General features: G+C 45.2%; 1 protein-coding gene across 3 annotated transcripts in view; it reads left to right on the top strand.

Moving 5' to 3' along the window:
- The window catches only part of TOM1L2 (target of myb1 like 2 membrane trafficking protein), a 57,053-nt gene that overhangs the window by 32,923 nt on the left and 8,268 nt on the right, over window positions 1-15,862 (top strand). Inside the window, exons 9-14 of one of the 3 annotated variants that reach the window (XM_059862222.1) lie at window positions 265-313; window positions 1,624-1,747; window positions 2,545-2,662; window positions 4,907-4,982; window positions 8,082-8,147; window positions 15,707-15,766. In XM_059862222.1, the coding sequence (XP_059718205.1) occupies window positions 265-313; window positions 1,624-1,747; window positions 2,545-2,662; window positions 4,907-4,982; window positions 8,082-8,147; window positions 15,707-15,766 (493 nt within the window). The remainder of the gene's footprint in view (window positions 1-264; window positions 314-1,623; window positions 1,748-2,544; window positions 2,663-4,906; window positions 4,983-8,081; window positions 8,148-15,706; window positions 15,767-15,862) is intronic. The other 2 variants (XM_059862220.1, XM_059862221.1) reach the window with 2 other exon arrangements.

Here is a 15,862-nt window from a genome sequence, read left to right as displayed (position 1 = left end):
AATGATTAAAAAACCCCTCCAAACCAAAAGACAAATCCTGCAGTGCTTTTCAAGCATGTTTGTGCTGCAAGATCAAATTAGTCAACTTAAAATCCACCTTTGCCAAGAGTGCAACTTGTCAGCAATCCTGCCTTTGTCCTGGCTTGGAATTAAAGCTTTCAGACTTCCTTTGGAGCCAGAGAAAACTAAGTTCAGGGGCAAACATGTCATGGCTTGGTTATAAACATTTGAAAATCCATGTTGGGTTTTTTTTTTCCTGAACAGATTTGAACGATACAGATCGGGACGCTCAACACAGAACGCCAGCAATGGAGTAAGTACCTCACTCCTCTGGTTCTCTCATACCAGCTGCAGTACTATCAGTAGTATCCCACCTCACTCCTCTGGTTCTCTCATACCAGCTGCAGTACTATCAGTAGTATCCCACCTCACTCCTCTGGTTCTCTCATACCAGCTGCAGTACTATCAGTAGTATCCCACCTCACTCCTCTGGTTCTCTCATACCAGCTGCAGTACTATCAGTAGTATCCCACCTCACTCCTCTGGTTCTCTCATACCAGCTGCAGTACTATCAGTAGTATCCCACCTCACTCCTCTGGTTCTCTCATACCAGCTGCAGTACTATCAGTAGTATCCCACCTCACTCCTCTGGTTCTCTCATACCAGCTGCAGTACTATCAGTAGTATCCCACCTCACTCCTCTGGTTCTCTCATACCAGCTGCAGTACTATCAGTAGTATCACACCTCACTCCTCTGGTTCTCTCATACCAGCTGCAGTACTATCAGTAGTATCCCACCTCACTCCTCTGGTTCTCTCATACCAGCTGCAGTACTATCAGTAGTATCACACCTTTTACCTGCCCAGCCCTGTGTCCTGCCTGTACTGGTTAATGGTGGATGCCAGGAAGAGTAAGAATGTGGCAAATCCCAAGGGACAACTTTTAGCTCAGGAAGTCACTTCACAGTAAAACATCTCTGTGTTTACAATCCTTGATGGATTTTCATTCCTCTGTTAACTTTTTTGATTGCTTTTGAGTCTGTGTAGACTTTAGGAGTTCACAATGTCCTTAAGCAGTAAGTTCCACAGTTTCACTGTACATTTTTACATATTTATTTTGCATTTATACATAACAAATGTTTTGTTTACATTTGATCAAGTCACTTAGTGATTTTTGTTTGCTTCACCTAATTTTTCTTCACTGTGTCTTACAATACCACTGTTCAGGTTAATTTTCTTCCTGCCATTCATAATTTTAAGAACCACTCTTATTTCCTGTTTAAGCAGCCCCTTTCCAACCTGAAGAGTCCTAATTATATTTTAAATGAAAGCTCTTTTGTAGTTGTTTTATAGTGTTCAAGGTCTGAGTTCATGATGAATCTGTACTTCTATTATGTTTTCTATTCTGCATTCATAACTATTTCCTCTGTTTACTGTGTTTTACCACTTCTGCAGTGTGATGCAAACTTCAGCAAAGACTCTGTATTGACACTTCAGTCACAGCAAAGAAGTTTTGTTTCTGAAAACAGTTTATACCTAATGGGGAAAATTGTGATGTTTAATGTTGAACTGCAAGAAGAAATTTCTAGCATGTGTAACTTCTGTGTTTCTTGTGTCCTGACAGGTACTGAATGAGGTGACAGAAGATAATTTAATAGATTTGGGTCCTGGCTCTCCAGCTGTGGTGAGCCCAATGGTTGGAAACTCAGCACCTCCATCTTCACTTTCTTCACAGCTTGCAGGGCTTGGTGAGTGCCTGATCTAGATCATGCTCTCCTCTACCTATTAATGTTGCCATATGGCCTCCAAAAGGTGTGGGTATTTGGCTTACAGGGGGATTAGAAGGCATTCCCACTCTCCTGCAATGTGGCAATCTGCAATTGAGAACCAGCTGGCACAAGGGAGGGATGTATTAATCAGAGGGAAGACTGGTGGGGAGGGTGCAGGTTGTTGTTCATGGCAGAACTTGTACTACTACTTCTATTTCTGCTTAGTTATAGTTCTCTGTGAAATCAGCCTGGTGATGTTCTTGATTCCCCTTCTACAAATAATATTTGAAACCTTTGGGTGAAAGGTTTTATGAAACTCTTAGGTGATTTACATTAAATCGAACCAAAGATTGTGTGATTGGATCACTGGGTTTGACTGAAGGTTCTTCACCTCTTTCAGCACTGCACCAATACCATATCCCTTTGTTTGAAAGTGTTGGTTTCACAGTCAGTAACTGAGAGAAAATATTGTGGAGAAAACTACTGTCCATGCCCAAAATTTTGGACTGTGTTAGTGACCACTAAATATCTCAGGATATTGACAGCAGGTTCACACCAATTCCCAAATGCTGGCTTCTTGATGAGGAGCATCTATGGAGTGCTGCTTCCAGGATGAATTAGATAATCTCTACATTTTTCTTTTAAGAACACATGATTAACATCCTCCAGCCTTTCCTGAACAAAACTGTCCTCAGTGCTGCAGCTGTTAATGATGGTGGTGTTTGCATATGGTTTGTTATTTCACTGGTTCTCTATTTTTTCTCCTCTGGTTGCAGACTTGGGCACAAACAGTGTCAGTGGCACACTCAGCTCCCTCCAGCACAGTAATCCTCGTGATGACTTTGACATGTTTGCACAGACAAGAGGCAGCTCCTTGGCTGAGCAGCGAAAGAAGTAAGTTGGAGTTTGTCTTCAGCACTGAGTCATGGCACTGCTGTTTTCTAAGGGCATAAATCTGAAACTTTTTGACTTCAGACTGAAAAAGTAATTTTGGTGTATGTTTTTATGCTTTTAATCCAATCCCTATCCTTTTGGTTGTTATTAATATGAGCAAGTGGAGAAGTTCTTGCTGCTGGACAGAGCAGAGTGGCTGGGTGCTGACTGTCTTAGTTAATGAGCTCACTGGAAACTTGGGAGTGTGCTTGCCTGTACTTCTGCCTTCTCCTAAAGGCTTGTCGTCCCATCCCTCCATGTTTGAGATACAGGAGCAGAAGGGTCCTTCACCTGAAGGTCATGGATGTGCCTTGGTGACTGAATTACTGTCATCAAAGGCTTGGAAACAGAATTACCATCCAGTTAACTCTCCTTTTGGCCCCAGTCAGACTCTCACGGGCTGTCAAGGCAGTGTAGCTTGCCTGGCTTCATGCTACCTCTAATTTGTTTATATGCATAGGGCTTGCATCTCTAGAGCTGCAAATCTGGCACTTTCAAGGGCATTTAACAGGTCAAATTATTTTAATGTAAAATAAATCTATGCACTTATTAAGAAATCCTTTGATCCCTGTCAAGTGATATTCAATGAAAGACACAGTCAGGTATTTTTCTTCCATATATTATTTCTTGCTTCCTGGCTTCAGACGTTAGAGAAAGTAGTCAGAACATCATCAATGTCTTGTCTCAAGCTAAGAAATGCTGTTAAATAGTTTATCAAAAATTTAGAAAACTAGAGCCTGCAAATTTATTGGGTCCTTTTATTTGCAGTTATCAATATAGCTATTGGTACTGCCTCAGACATGGTATCAGTGCTTAGAAGAACTGCTCTAATGTAGAGGGATAAGCCACCACTGGAGATTTTGGGCTGGGAGCCTTAATGTACAGTTAGAAAGGAGATGCATTGCAGGAGAGATCTGATCGAGGTCCCTCTGTCTCTTGGGCTAAATGAAGCACAAAACTACTCTTCCCACCCGTACCTAATGGAACAAGGAGCACGGATCATCCGTGATTTCACAAGGGAGGATTGCTCTGTCTTCCCTGGATTGTGCACTGTATAAACGGAGCAGCAGGGAGGAGGAGAGGCATGAGTGTGACTTGCTGTAGGTGTAGGTGACAGCTCTGGGTGTGAGAGCTCTGGGTGCTGTGCTCACAGCTTGGGAGAAGCCAGCAGGAGGAGGAGGAGAGAGGGCTCCCCCTGCTCAGGCAGCCCCTCCCAGGAGCTGATTTATGGGCATGTGTTTGTGTCTGCTGCAGCTCATGGTTCAGCACTGTGCTCTGTGAGATGCTGCTGCTGCTGCCTCTGTCACCTGACTGCTACATGTCCCTTTTGCATTGCAATTTAAGAAGCTTTTAACAGCTCTGTAAATAGTGCATTTCTTTGTCTGCTTCACTGCAGTTGCATAATTTCATCTCTCTCTGCCTCCCCCCCATGCACACCGCAAGGTCAGACTTCCAGATGTCATCTCCAAATCTTTGTTAAACATAATCTGCAATCAGGCCTCTTTTCACAGTCCCCCACTTGCTCTTGGACATTCTTAGGGTGCCTGATGACCTGTTTGCCTGCCTTTCTTAATGCTGATCTTACTCTCTTTGCTTCAAGGTGTTTTCCAAAACTGATGGGTGGCCTTTGTACAGAGCAAGCTCCTCTTCTTGGGGTACACAAAGTACCCTCCAAGTCTTGTTAAGGAAAAAGAATGTGCTTTTTAGTTCCCAGGGGAGTAAATCAGGGTATCCAGGGTATTGTTCTCCTATGAGGGAAGGCTGAGAGAATTGGGATTGTTCAGCCTGGAAAAGAGAAGAGACTGGGGTGACCTAATTCCAATACCTGAAGGGAGCCTACAAGAAAGATGAGGAGAGACTATTTCAAGGGTCTGGAGTGACAGGACAAAGGGGAATGGCTTCAAACTGAAAGAGTTTGAAGGGCAAGATTATTGGGAAAAAATTCTTCCATGGGAGGGTGGTGAAGCACTGGTACAGGTTGCCCAGAGAATCTGTGGTTGCCCCATCCCTAGAAGTGTCCAAGGCCAGATTGGACAGAGCGTGGAGCAACCTGGGATGGTGGAAGGTGTCCCTGCCCATGGCAGGGGTGGAATGAGATGATCTTTTAACATCCCTTCCAACCCAGGCCTTCCTATGATTCCATGATTGCTGATGGGTGACTGCTGGAGTCTCTTGCTAGTTCTGTGCTTTGTTCTTCTCTTCCAGCGTGACGTACGAGGACCCACAGGCTGTCAAAGGACTGGCATCTGCCCTGGATGTTCGGAAACAGAACACAGGAGGGGTAGGTCACAGCTCTGAGTTTTGTTATCCACGTGGAATCCGAGCTGGAGGTGGCTGCTTTGACTGAGCTTCTCATTCTGTATTCCAGCAACGTGGTAGCAATGGCTATTTTGAAATTGATATCTGGGAGCAAGTACTTGCTCAGTAATGATCTCTAAAGGGATGCTGCACTTCAGTCTAAAAGACTTCAGAATCATAGTGGGTAAATTCTTCTGTGTCCTTGCAGCTTGTCTGGGGAGTCCAGCTCTTTGGCTGGAATCACGGCTGAGAAGAATTAAGTGGGGAATATCTTGTGAGCACTGATGTGCATTGGCTTGGTTTAGTTTTGCTTATGAAAGTCTTAATCTACTAGACTTTGCTCCAAGTGCATGGATACACAAGCAAGTTACAGGGAGATAAATGATGCAGACATTTAATGCTTCACATTCTTTGCCATAACTGCCCTTGCTTGCAGCCTGTTCTGTCTGCCCAGGGCAGGCTCTTGCTCTCTTGTGTGGGCAGAAGAGCCCCATGTGCTGTCATCTCACAGCAGCTGACACTTCAAACACGGGTGGGAGAGCTTGGGCAGCTTTGTCTGCATCCCTCAGTGAAGGCAGAAGTGAAGGAGCTTTCAGATCATCCCTCGACCCCTTTCTACCACCCTGCTTTTAAAAACTCTGCTGTTCTTTTGTATGCAGCTGTTTGAGAGTTTTTAGAGGACAGAGCAAGTTCAGAGCCTTTTCAAGTCCAATTTTGGGCTGTGATGACCACTAGGGAGCACGGCAGAGCCAGCGTAGCATGGGAGAGCCAATGCAGTGTGCTCATGCCTCTCACTGGGGAGAATTGCCTCCCCATGCCTTGGCTGATGCCACCCTGGTTCTTTCATGAAGTGGGAGTGCTCTGGGCAGCTGGCACGCCTGGCAGCTTGTGCTCTAAGCCAGGGAGAATTTGTGTTGGGAGCCAGCTGGGGTCAGATCACAGCTGCCTGCCTGCCCAGGCCATCGTTCAGTGGGAGCAGGGCCTCAGCTCTCACAGAGCATCCCCCACCCCACACCTATGTGCTGCATCCTGTCCCTGTCCTCCTGCAGGAAGGGCAATTTGTAACCCAGGTCAGCCCCATGACCAGCTGGAGCTCAGCCCCATGAAAACTCGTGGCAGCAGTACTGAGGGAAAAAGGGAAGCATGAGGAGGCAGGGGCAGAAATATTCCTTCACAGGAATTCCTGAATCCAGTGTGACATCCCAAGCCTCCAGTATCACTGAGCTGTTGTTGGCAGGACTTGGAGAAGGATTTGAGATCCTGCTCTTTGTCCCTGGCTAACCAAATGCAAGGGGCTTGCGTTGATCTGGTCAAGGGGGTTTATTCCCCCAGTGGCCTCAGGGTCATGTCTTTATTTATTAACACTTTTCTTCCCAGCCAGTTCTGCTTTAGGCACCAGCACAACGTGTCATTCACACCAGCAGAGATGCTGCTCTGCCCCAAGTGCTGTCAGTTCAAAGGGCTGTGGCTAAGCTCATCTGAGGGTCAAAGTTTTTTGGGGTAAATGCCTTATGGGTTGTGGAACCTGGGGCTATGAGATGTAGAGACTTTCAGTCTCTTTTCAAAGGTCCTGGAGACTGTAACGTGTAATCAGAAGAGCTTGTTTTAAAATGCAGTCGCTCTGTAATTGGTAAACACTTTCTCTCAACTGTTGTGAGGCTTGTGGGTGTCTCTTCTTAAAGGAAATAAAAATTAAACTCTCCTAAAGTTACCAGCCCCAGCATGTGTAGCAAAAAACTGGCAGTGCTCAGTAAATGAAAAGACAGGCTTTAATTTGGGTAGAGCTAATTTAAGAACAGCTCTGGGGAGGAGCCAAAAGCTTTGCAACACATTCTTCACACACGTCTCGTTCCAGCACAGTTGTCCAGTGGCAGAATTCAGCACATCCGACGTTTCTAATGCAGTCATTCTCAGAATGGTCTGCAGAGACGGGGCTGATCACGTGGCATTAGCTGTCTTTTAATGTGATTTAGCAGCTGGAAACAAGATGAGCTAAAAATACACTGTTTTCTTAATATTGCTTTTCCATGTTGGGAATTGCTTTTGTTGCCACTGAGTTGTTGCATGATCACAACCGGGAGGAGAGGTGTCCAAGAAACAATTCTCTGGTGCTACACAGAGAGTAGATGAAATTGGAATGATTTCCCTTTTTTTTTTTCCCCTCTTAAAATGAGACATAAAAGATTGCAGCTGATTCTCCATTACCTGTGTTAATAGGGACAGGGAGGTGTCCTCTGTGTGCAGGTGTCTGGGTGGATGTGCATAACACACCAGTGGCTCTGTGCTGAGCTCACCCAGTTCTGGGCTGGAGCCACTGCACTCTGCAGAGCCCAGACAAGCCTCTCCAGAGCTGGAGATGACTCTGCATCGCCTGGCTCAGGGAGGAGGTGCTGAAGGACACAAAACCATCTTAGAGTGTTGGTGGTGCTGTGCCATGCAGTCTGCAGCCTGCTCAGGGGAGCTGGATGCATCAGCAGTCCTTTAACCTCTGTGCTTTTCAAGAGGGGCAGTTTGAAAGGCTGCCAGGAGACTGCAGCAAACTGCCCTGACTTCCCTCCACTCAACACCATTGCAGAGCTGCTGTGCTGTCTGTGTGGGGCACAGTCTGTCTGTCTGCTGAGGTCAAGGACATGAGCAGGGTGTGCTGCAACCCACGGCCTCATAAACAAGGGGGAACTCCACAGACTGTGACACAAGAGTTTCCAGTGCAGTCTCACTGCCTGCAGTAGCTTGTACAGCCTCACTTTTCCTTCTTCTAAGAAGATGACAAACATCAGCCTCACTAATAGCCAGTGACTGGTTTATTTTATTATTATTTCTTTTATTTTTAAGGACATCATGGAGGGAGTGCTAAAACGCTGTGAACTGTCTGTAGGAAGTGCAGAAATCTGGGTGAGCTCTGTCCCCTTATGGACAGAGCTGACAGGCAGAGGGGGACACAGCTGCTGCCAGAAGCTACTGTAGGCAACTCTGTGTGTGTTTGTGTGTGTCTGTGTATGTGAAGTTTTTAACTGTTTTATTACTTTATCACGGGTTGTTGCTGTGGTTTCTCTCTTTATGGACCTTTCTGTTCTCAACACAGAGGAGAGGTAAAGGTGGGAACTCAGACATGGAGCCCATAGACAAGTGGCTAATTACACAAGGAATGGTGAGGGCTTCACCAGTGAAGCAATTGCTACTGCCCACCCCAGTCCCTGACCTAGAATAACCATCCTCCATTCACCTCTCGTCCTGCCCTATTGAACCGCTTGAAATCGGACAGTACAAGGAGTTTATTTCCCACCTGCATCATTACCTGGGGCAAAGGGAAAGATTTGTACCAATTTCTGGTTTATACAGCACAAAGACCTGTAAGTAACTGAATCATTTGTAGGATCCCACGTCACCTTCAGAAGAGGCCTGGGGATCCAATTGGTTCCTTCTACTGTCTTGATTTATTTATGCAGTATCCACTTTTCGAGGGATAAACACAAGTCTCATGGATCTTATTCATAAAGAGGACACTTGCTATCTGTCTGTAAAGCAGCTTCTGTCTGGTAGTGCTTAGCTTCATGGTCTGGAATGAACATAGGGAAGTTGTGGGATCATATGTAGTTGAATTGAGTAATGTAGGGATCATTCTTTATGCAAGGAAGGGAATGGGAGAACTGCTGCCCAGATTGGCATCTTCAGCCCCACTGGCATTAGGAATCAGATTCCAAAAGGTACAGTAGTGTTTCTGGCTTTAAGGATTTAATTCCTGTGTCTGGTGATGCCAGTGCCTTGATAAAATCAGGCTTCTGAAGATCACTGAACCTATGCACATTCTGACCTTGTTTGAAGTTGTCCTTCATCAATGTGCTTGCAGAGAGAAGTTCAAAGCTTGCTTTAGGTGCAGAAGCCAGAGGAAAGGAAAAATACCCTCAGCTATGCCTTAAAGCCAAGTTCTAAGACCATTTTTTTTGGACGATGTAATCCATCATTTTAAGTGTTTGAGATTAATACCAATAATGTGACCTAACTGTAGAAAATCCTCCTGAGACAGTCCAGGCTGCAGCTGAGTTCAGAGAAGTGCAGGGAGAATTCCCTTTGCTCTGGGGTGTGCTGGCAGGGCAGCATGTGGGGCTGGGCAGCAGGAACAGGAATGTCTCACTCTAGGGAGAGCCCTGAATGTCCCCGACTGGGCTGCCCAGTGCTTAAAAAGGAGAAACATCCCAGAAAGCTTAAAGTTTAGAAAATCCAGAGTGTGCAGTATCTACTCTGTGAAACACTTGCATTTATTCTTCTGGATTTAGGGCAAATGCAGATTATTTCTCAGGGCCAGCTTGGAAGTTTGGCAGAATTTTGCATGGCTGGTGCACACACAGTGATGGGACAGGTGCTGTATCTGCCTGCCCCAAAGCAGCTCCATGCCTGCTCACACATGTGGATAAGCCCACTGTGGGTACCTGTCCCTGGGAGCCAGAGTGTCATTTTGGTGCTGTCAGATGCCCCCAGCTCACAGGGTGAGGGTGAAAAGCTGTAAAATGAGCAGCAGTGTGAGCTTTGCCTCTGATGCTGTTGGCTGTAGCTCACAGAGGCTCTCGCTGGTTGGTGGCTCTGTTGCAGCCAGGGATGTGCTGTGCCACTGTTAGATGTTCATCCATAATGAATAATCCAGTGATTGAGTTAGTTCTTCTTCTTTGCCTTTCCACTGTTTACAAGAGCGGGGAAGCATGAAATCAGCACCCCTGCTGTTCACACCACTCACACCACTGCTTTATTAAAAAAGCAAACAGCATATTCCTTCATTGGCTTGTGGTTATTCAGTCTGGAAAAAGGATACTGCAGCATTCATGGAGGCATATGGATTTGGGGAGGGAAGGGGGCCTGGCTGTCCAACAGTCACTGCTCTTACAAACCTGCCACCTTGTTTGTATGCTAAATACAAGAGAGAAATACCTAAAATAAAACTAAACTAATCATTAACTCTGTTTCTCTCTTAACTGGCTGTAGTTCTTAACAGTGTTTATTAATATGAGCTGTAGCATTTACAATGCCAGTGGATAACTAGAATCCCAGGTATGAACTTGATGTTCCCACTCTGTGGGGCACTTTTTGTACTTTGGTGAGGAGGAAAGGGGTGAGCTGACACTGCTGTTCCCTGAGCCTGCACAACACTGAGACCACTCAAAAGGAATGCTCCACCTGCCAGAGTGGTTCTCACATCCCTCACGACCTGACATTGTTCTCTACAAGCTGTGATACATTTCAGCTTCAGGCTGAGTCCTTCCCACTCTATTTCTCTACATCCCAGTTCACCACACACCTTTGCAGTCTCTGGCTGTCCTCTCCCAATGAATTTGGCAGTGTTGTTCTTGTTTCCAGTTAACTTGTGGCTCAGTTTTGCCATCAAGATGATGCCAGAACCATGGAGACAGACACAAGCCACACTTTTATCCATCTCAGCTCTACCTACAAAACTAAAATAGCCAAAATTATATTGACAGAAAATGTTTCTGATTTTTATATGGCTGAGGGATGGGAGGTGAGCTGTTCAGTGGCAGATCTGGATTTTGCAGGTCTCACACAGGGGTCTGTATCAGCTGCAATTAGGCACAGACTTTAGCACAGAGCCACATTTAAGTGCAGGTGGTCTCAGTTCCCTTCTCATGAGATTGGACAGAGATTTGCACTAATATATTCTTTTCTTAGAATAATCTCTCAACCCACTCACATACCAAATGGGTTGTTTGTTATGAAAGTGAGAAGTAGGTGTTGCTTAAGCCAGCACGTTAGGACATTAATTGGGACAGTGGCAGGGGTAGGATGAAACTGAACCAGAATTCACAGAAAGTGACATGAACACCACTTAGCATTCAATCTTGACTGCCAGCGGCGTGCCTGGCTAGAGAGGAGAGCCCTCTTTGTAGGGAAGATAGGTGAGTAAAGATTAAATGAAAGCTCTGTTAATTAGTAACCAAGTGGGATGCTGCTGTGTGCCTTCAAGAGAGAGATAGGATCTGAGATGTGGAAACGACTTGGGTAACATGAGACTGTTGAATAACATCTTGGAGACTGAAGTGCTTGACTTGTGGGTAAGCCCAAAACCAGACACATGAAGATCTCATTTCTTCCATGTGCTGGGACCCCTCTCCCTACTGAAGGCAAGCAGGAGCTTCCCCTTACCCAAAGACCTCGGGGGTCTCCTTGGGCAGCCATGGTGTTTGCAGAGCACTGTGCAAGGACAGCCCAAGCCCTGGTGGCAGTGGCAGTGAGGGCTGGCACTGCCTGGACACGCCTGTCACATGCAGATGGGCTGTTGTTGTACAGCCTGTCAGAGGCTGGGCACAGCAGGCTGTGCTGGGGAACAGGCTGCAGCCCAGCTCCTGCCTGCCCAGCCCTGCAGTGTGCAAACACAGTCAGGAGTAACCAAGGAGTTCATTTAATCCTTGCACATAAAGTCAAGCCTGGTCCAATATTGAGGCCAAGCAGTTATTTCAAGATCACAACAGCTTTAAATAGATGGTAAGGCTGTAGTAGTAAGCTGGAGTAGCCTGCTAGTGTGCTCCTGGTGCTGCTGTAGGAATGACAGACCTTTACTGCTGCTAACCAGCGAGGGGGAGTGAGTAGCAACTAACCAAGAACTGGTGTCAGCTTTGTTAAACATCTAGGAAGAAGTGGAATTAACTAAGCTATTACAAGGCAGTAGTCTAGCAACAATTAGCATAAACCTTGTTAAACATTTTAAGAACATTAATGAGCTCACCTAGAGACCTGAATTGTCATTTCATACCTGCTTCTTTTCCAGTGGGATCATTTTTAATAGAAATAAAATGTGATAATAATAACCTTAAACTGTCTTTTTAAGGGTAGAATATTGGATTTTATGACTTCTGAGGAAAAATATTGGCAATACTCTTTGGGTTTTGATTGCTAGTGAGAACATCAACACAATCTAGCTTAGATAAGTAGGAACTTGAATTCCAGGTTCCCGTGGGTTTTGTGGGGTTGAGCACTCACTTTTGTTCTCCCAGCCCTCCTTTTCCATTTCTCTTTCAGGACTGTTGAGATGATCCCATTTGTAGGATTTTCCAAAGACTAAATAAAAAAGGAATTTAAACAATCAGACCAGCTTTTAATTAGAGCCAGTTACTTGAAGTACCCAAAAATATTTTGTGACTTACTTTCCATTTACTGTAAGTTTAGACTTAAAAAAAAAAAAAATCACAATATCTTTATACAAACAGCTCTTGCAGCCTGCACTATCTGGTGAGCTCTCTTGCCAAGACTGAAAGCTTCACTAGACCATGGAAGTTTTTATAATCAAAATATCAACAAGACAGTGTCCCATTCCAGAGTTTTTTCCATGTAGTCTGTGGCTGCCATTGCTGCTTGTTCCCAGAAACTGTTGTCTTTTTTTAATGTGTAATCTAGTTCATTTATTTTTACATTGCCTGTGTTGTGATTTAGGGGTTAGTTATACCAAAATTCCCCTGCACATTTTTGAGTTTAGGGCTTCTGAAAGGGGAAGACTTGCCAAGTACCCAACTGACTGGCAAAAACTTCTCTGCCATTTCTCTTCTCAGTTTAAAATGAAAAAAAAAAGTTACAATGTTATCATTAAAATAATTTAAAACTTCCAGTTGCTCTTTGAGAGTTTCCTCCCTCTTTATTCTTGAACAAATTAAACCTGACACATGTAACCCATGTTTTACAAGGAAATGGGGCTCAGAGTCTTAGGAAAGTAAACTGGAAGTTTGTGCATGGAAGGAGCAATAGATAGGAGCCCTCAGCACTTCTGTGGGTGTGCTGGGAGACAGGGAAAGCTTTTTAAAAGGTCAGTGCTGAATAGCAAACGGCTGACACACTCAGATGTTTATCTTACAGCTTTGTCTGCTTCTCTGCAAGAAGTGCTCTTGCACTTCTGAGGGCTTTGTTTGTTTGTTATAAGTAGCTCTACCTGAAAGTAGAATTCCTTTTTTTGCTTTTTTTTTTTTTTCATTTTTTTAAATTCTTACGAAACACCACAGCACAAACTCTTGTGCTGCTGAGCTGTTCTTCGAGGACTTCTGCAAATTCAAGAGTCCTGTGATTCTCAGGAACTCAGTACTTGACCAGTCATCTGTCATGTTTTGAGGATAATCAAGATTTGAGCTGCTGTTCCTTCTAATACAGGGGCACAGTACAGCCACACTTTTTAGAACAGCTGCTCTTATATTAATAAAATCCTGGAATGGTTTGGGTTGGGAAAAAAGATCATCTTATTCCAACCCCCTGCCACAGCCAGGGACACCCTCCACCATCCCAGGGTGCTCCAAGCCCCATCCAACCTGGCCTGGAACACTTCCAGGGATGGGGCACCCTCAGCTTCTCTGGCAACCTGTGCCAGGGCCTCCCCACCCTCATAGGGAATAATCTCTTCTAATATCTAATCTAAATCCACCCTTTTTCAGCTTAAAGCCATTCTTCCTTTCTGCCTGTCACTGCAGGCCTTCATCCAAAATCCCCTTCCAGCTCTCTTGGAACCCCCTGTGTCCCTGTAAATTTTATTCACAGAAAAGGAAAAATAAACCAGGTTTTTCCCTCCTCCCTTCCATGCACATGTTCTTATTCTTAGAGAAACATAAGCACCTTTCTGAGCTGCAACCCAAGCAACAGCTCAGAGGCTGCACCTTCCAAAGTGTTAAGCAGTACAAGAGAGAGGCAGCAGTGCAACATCTGCAGTAGGTTTTAGGTTGCTGTAGGATGAATAAAATCATTACTTTTAAACTCTGAAGCCAGTGTTTTATAAAGCTGTTTAACCAAGGAGACAGTTTTACAAGATGCAACTTGTCCTTGGGAAGGAATGTGTTGGAAGGTGCTTAGAGCTCTTCCCTTGTGAGTGGCCAGCTCACAGCAGCTTCAGCTCACTGTGATAGTGGTGTGTGTGCATGATTCAGGAAATCAGAAAGGGACAGTTATCTGAAATCTGGCCCATTCCAGAGGAAACTGCAGGAATTTATTTTCTGTTTGGGATCTTTATGAATTTGCTGGAAGCAAAGTGACACCTTGTACCTCTGACCCCGGGGATTGTCACTTTGTCCAGCAACTTGTCAAGTCAGAGCCCAGCCACCTTCCTGGTGCTGCTCTTTGGGGGAGATGCTTTGGATTGAGTTCTGGACTTACAGCTCTTGGACACAACTAACCCACTTTAGCACACCTCACCTCAAGCAAGGGCTTAACTGCCTTCTCAGTACAAAGGGCCACTTCATTCTGTGAAAAAATTCCTGAGGAGCTTTGCTAAACAGCCTCAGCCTCTGTGATCCAGCATCTGTCCATCTTCCCCTGCTAGAAGTGCCTGAGAAAACTACATCTCCCAGGAAATTAATCTGCAGAGCCCCTCCCAGCTTTTCTTATTGAATCACAGAGTCATTAAGGTTGGAAAAGACCTCCAAGACCATCAGGTCCAACCATTGACACACTGCTTCCAGGGCCACAACTGAGCCATGTCCAAACCACATCCACAAGGTTTTTTATCACTTCTAGGGTGGGCAGTTCCTGTGAGAGGTTTCAGGCAAAGTTGTGGAGACCCCCTGACACCTTTTCTGCCTAGGAGAGTCCCTCTGACAGTTCCAGGTCTCCTCCCTGCCAGCCCTGCTGCTTGGCTGCCGTGCCCTGGCCTGGAACTCGCATGTCTGACATTGTTTCCCAACTATTTCTCAGGTTGTCCTTACCAGATCTATTGTGGTGTTTTCCTGTTTACCTCAGCAGGCCTCTGCTGTATTTAAGCAGTGTAGTTAAGTCAGGAAATTCTACACCTAATACTCAGTAATTTCCCTTTGCTGACCCAGTTACCCTTAGCACTGTGTGAAATCACTGCCCTTCAGCTGCCTCTGTGCTGCCTGTTGTAATCACATTGGTATCATGACCAGTTCCACTGCAGGAGCAGAGGCAAACCTTCCATGCCTGAATGTTAAACTATCCTTGGAGCCTGACCTGCTCTGGAGAGCCCTGCTGCAGCTCTGGGGCTGTGCTTTCCTCCTCTGCCCCATCCTCTTCCTCCCTCACCTCTGAGACTCTTCACTTTGCACTGGCACACGCTTGGCTCTGCTACTGAGGGTCACCTTTGGCAGAGGAGTGGGAACTGGGAGCTGGGACACTTTTTCTTTAAACCCTTGTGCCAAGGCTTGCCAGGGCTTGGTGGTGTGGTGGGAGGAGGACCTGGGAGGAAGCATGACTGTACCCTGGGCTCTGACTTCTCCACCTGCATGGAAAACCAATTTGTTTTCATAGGAATGTTGCCTTGAAGACTTTGAGCCCCTCTTTTTTCTAACCCTTCACTGTGGCTAATACCCATTTTAAAAAACAAAAGGTGTAAATTTAACATTTCAAAACCTAACTGATATCCAGTATTCTACCCTTAAAAGCATTTCACGATCCAGATTAGAATCATCAGTCCATCTTGATGGTTTTAATATGTGGTCGAGAAGTTACTCATCTTACACTGGCATCCAGTCACGTCATTCCCCATAATCTTTCTCCTGTTTTTTTTAGCCTTGTTGTTCATAATTTCCTTTCCAAGTTGTTTCTTTATTTGAAATGCCATTTATATTTTGTTGCCTTTTTTTTTTTTTCCAGCACATCTTACATCTTTGTTTTTGTTTTGTTTTTAATCTTATTTCTGGCGTTTTCCATCGCTCTGTGGCCATGATTGTGGATGTGTTTTGGTTTTTGCCTGCCTTGCTGTTCTCTCGCTGCACTCCCTAGATCCCTGTTGCACAGTCCTCTGTCATGGATGACATTGAGGAGTGGCTCAGTACCGACTTGGTGAGACTCTTTATATTTTCATTTTTCACTTGCACGGGTAACTTTCAATGCATTGCTGAGTTCCTGGTACTTCTCATAGCAGGAAGCAGTGAAACT

The sequence above is a fragment of the Haemorhous mexicanus genome, chromosome 17 (genome assembly GCF_027477595.1).
Source record: "Haemorhous mexicanus isolate bHaeMex1 chromosome 17, bHaeMex1.pri, whole genome shotgun sequence".
Lineage (NCBI taxonomy): Eukaryota > Metazoa > Chordata > Aves > Passeriformes > Fringillidae > Haemorhous > Haemorhous mexicanus.
The sequence above is the reverse complement of the archived record's forward strand: the minus strand, read 5'-3'. Positions and strand labels throughout refer to the sequence as shown.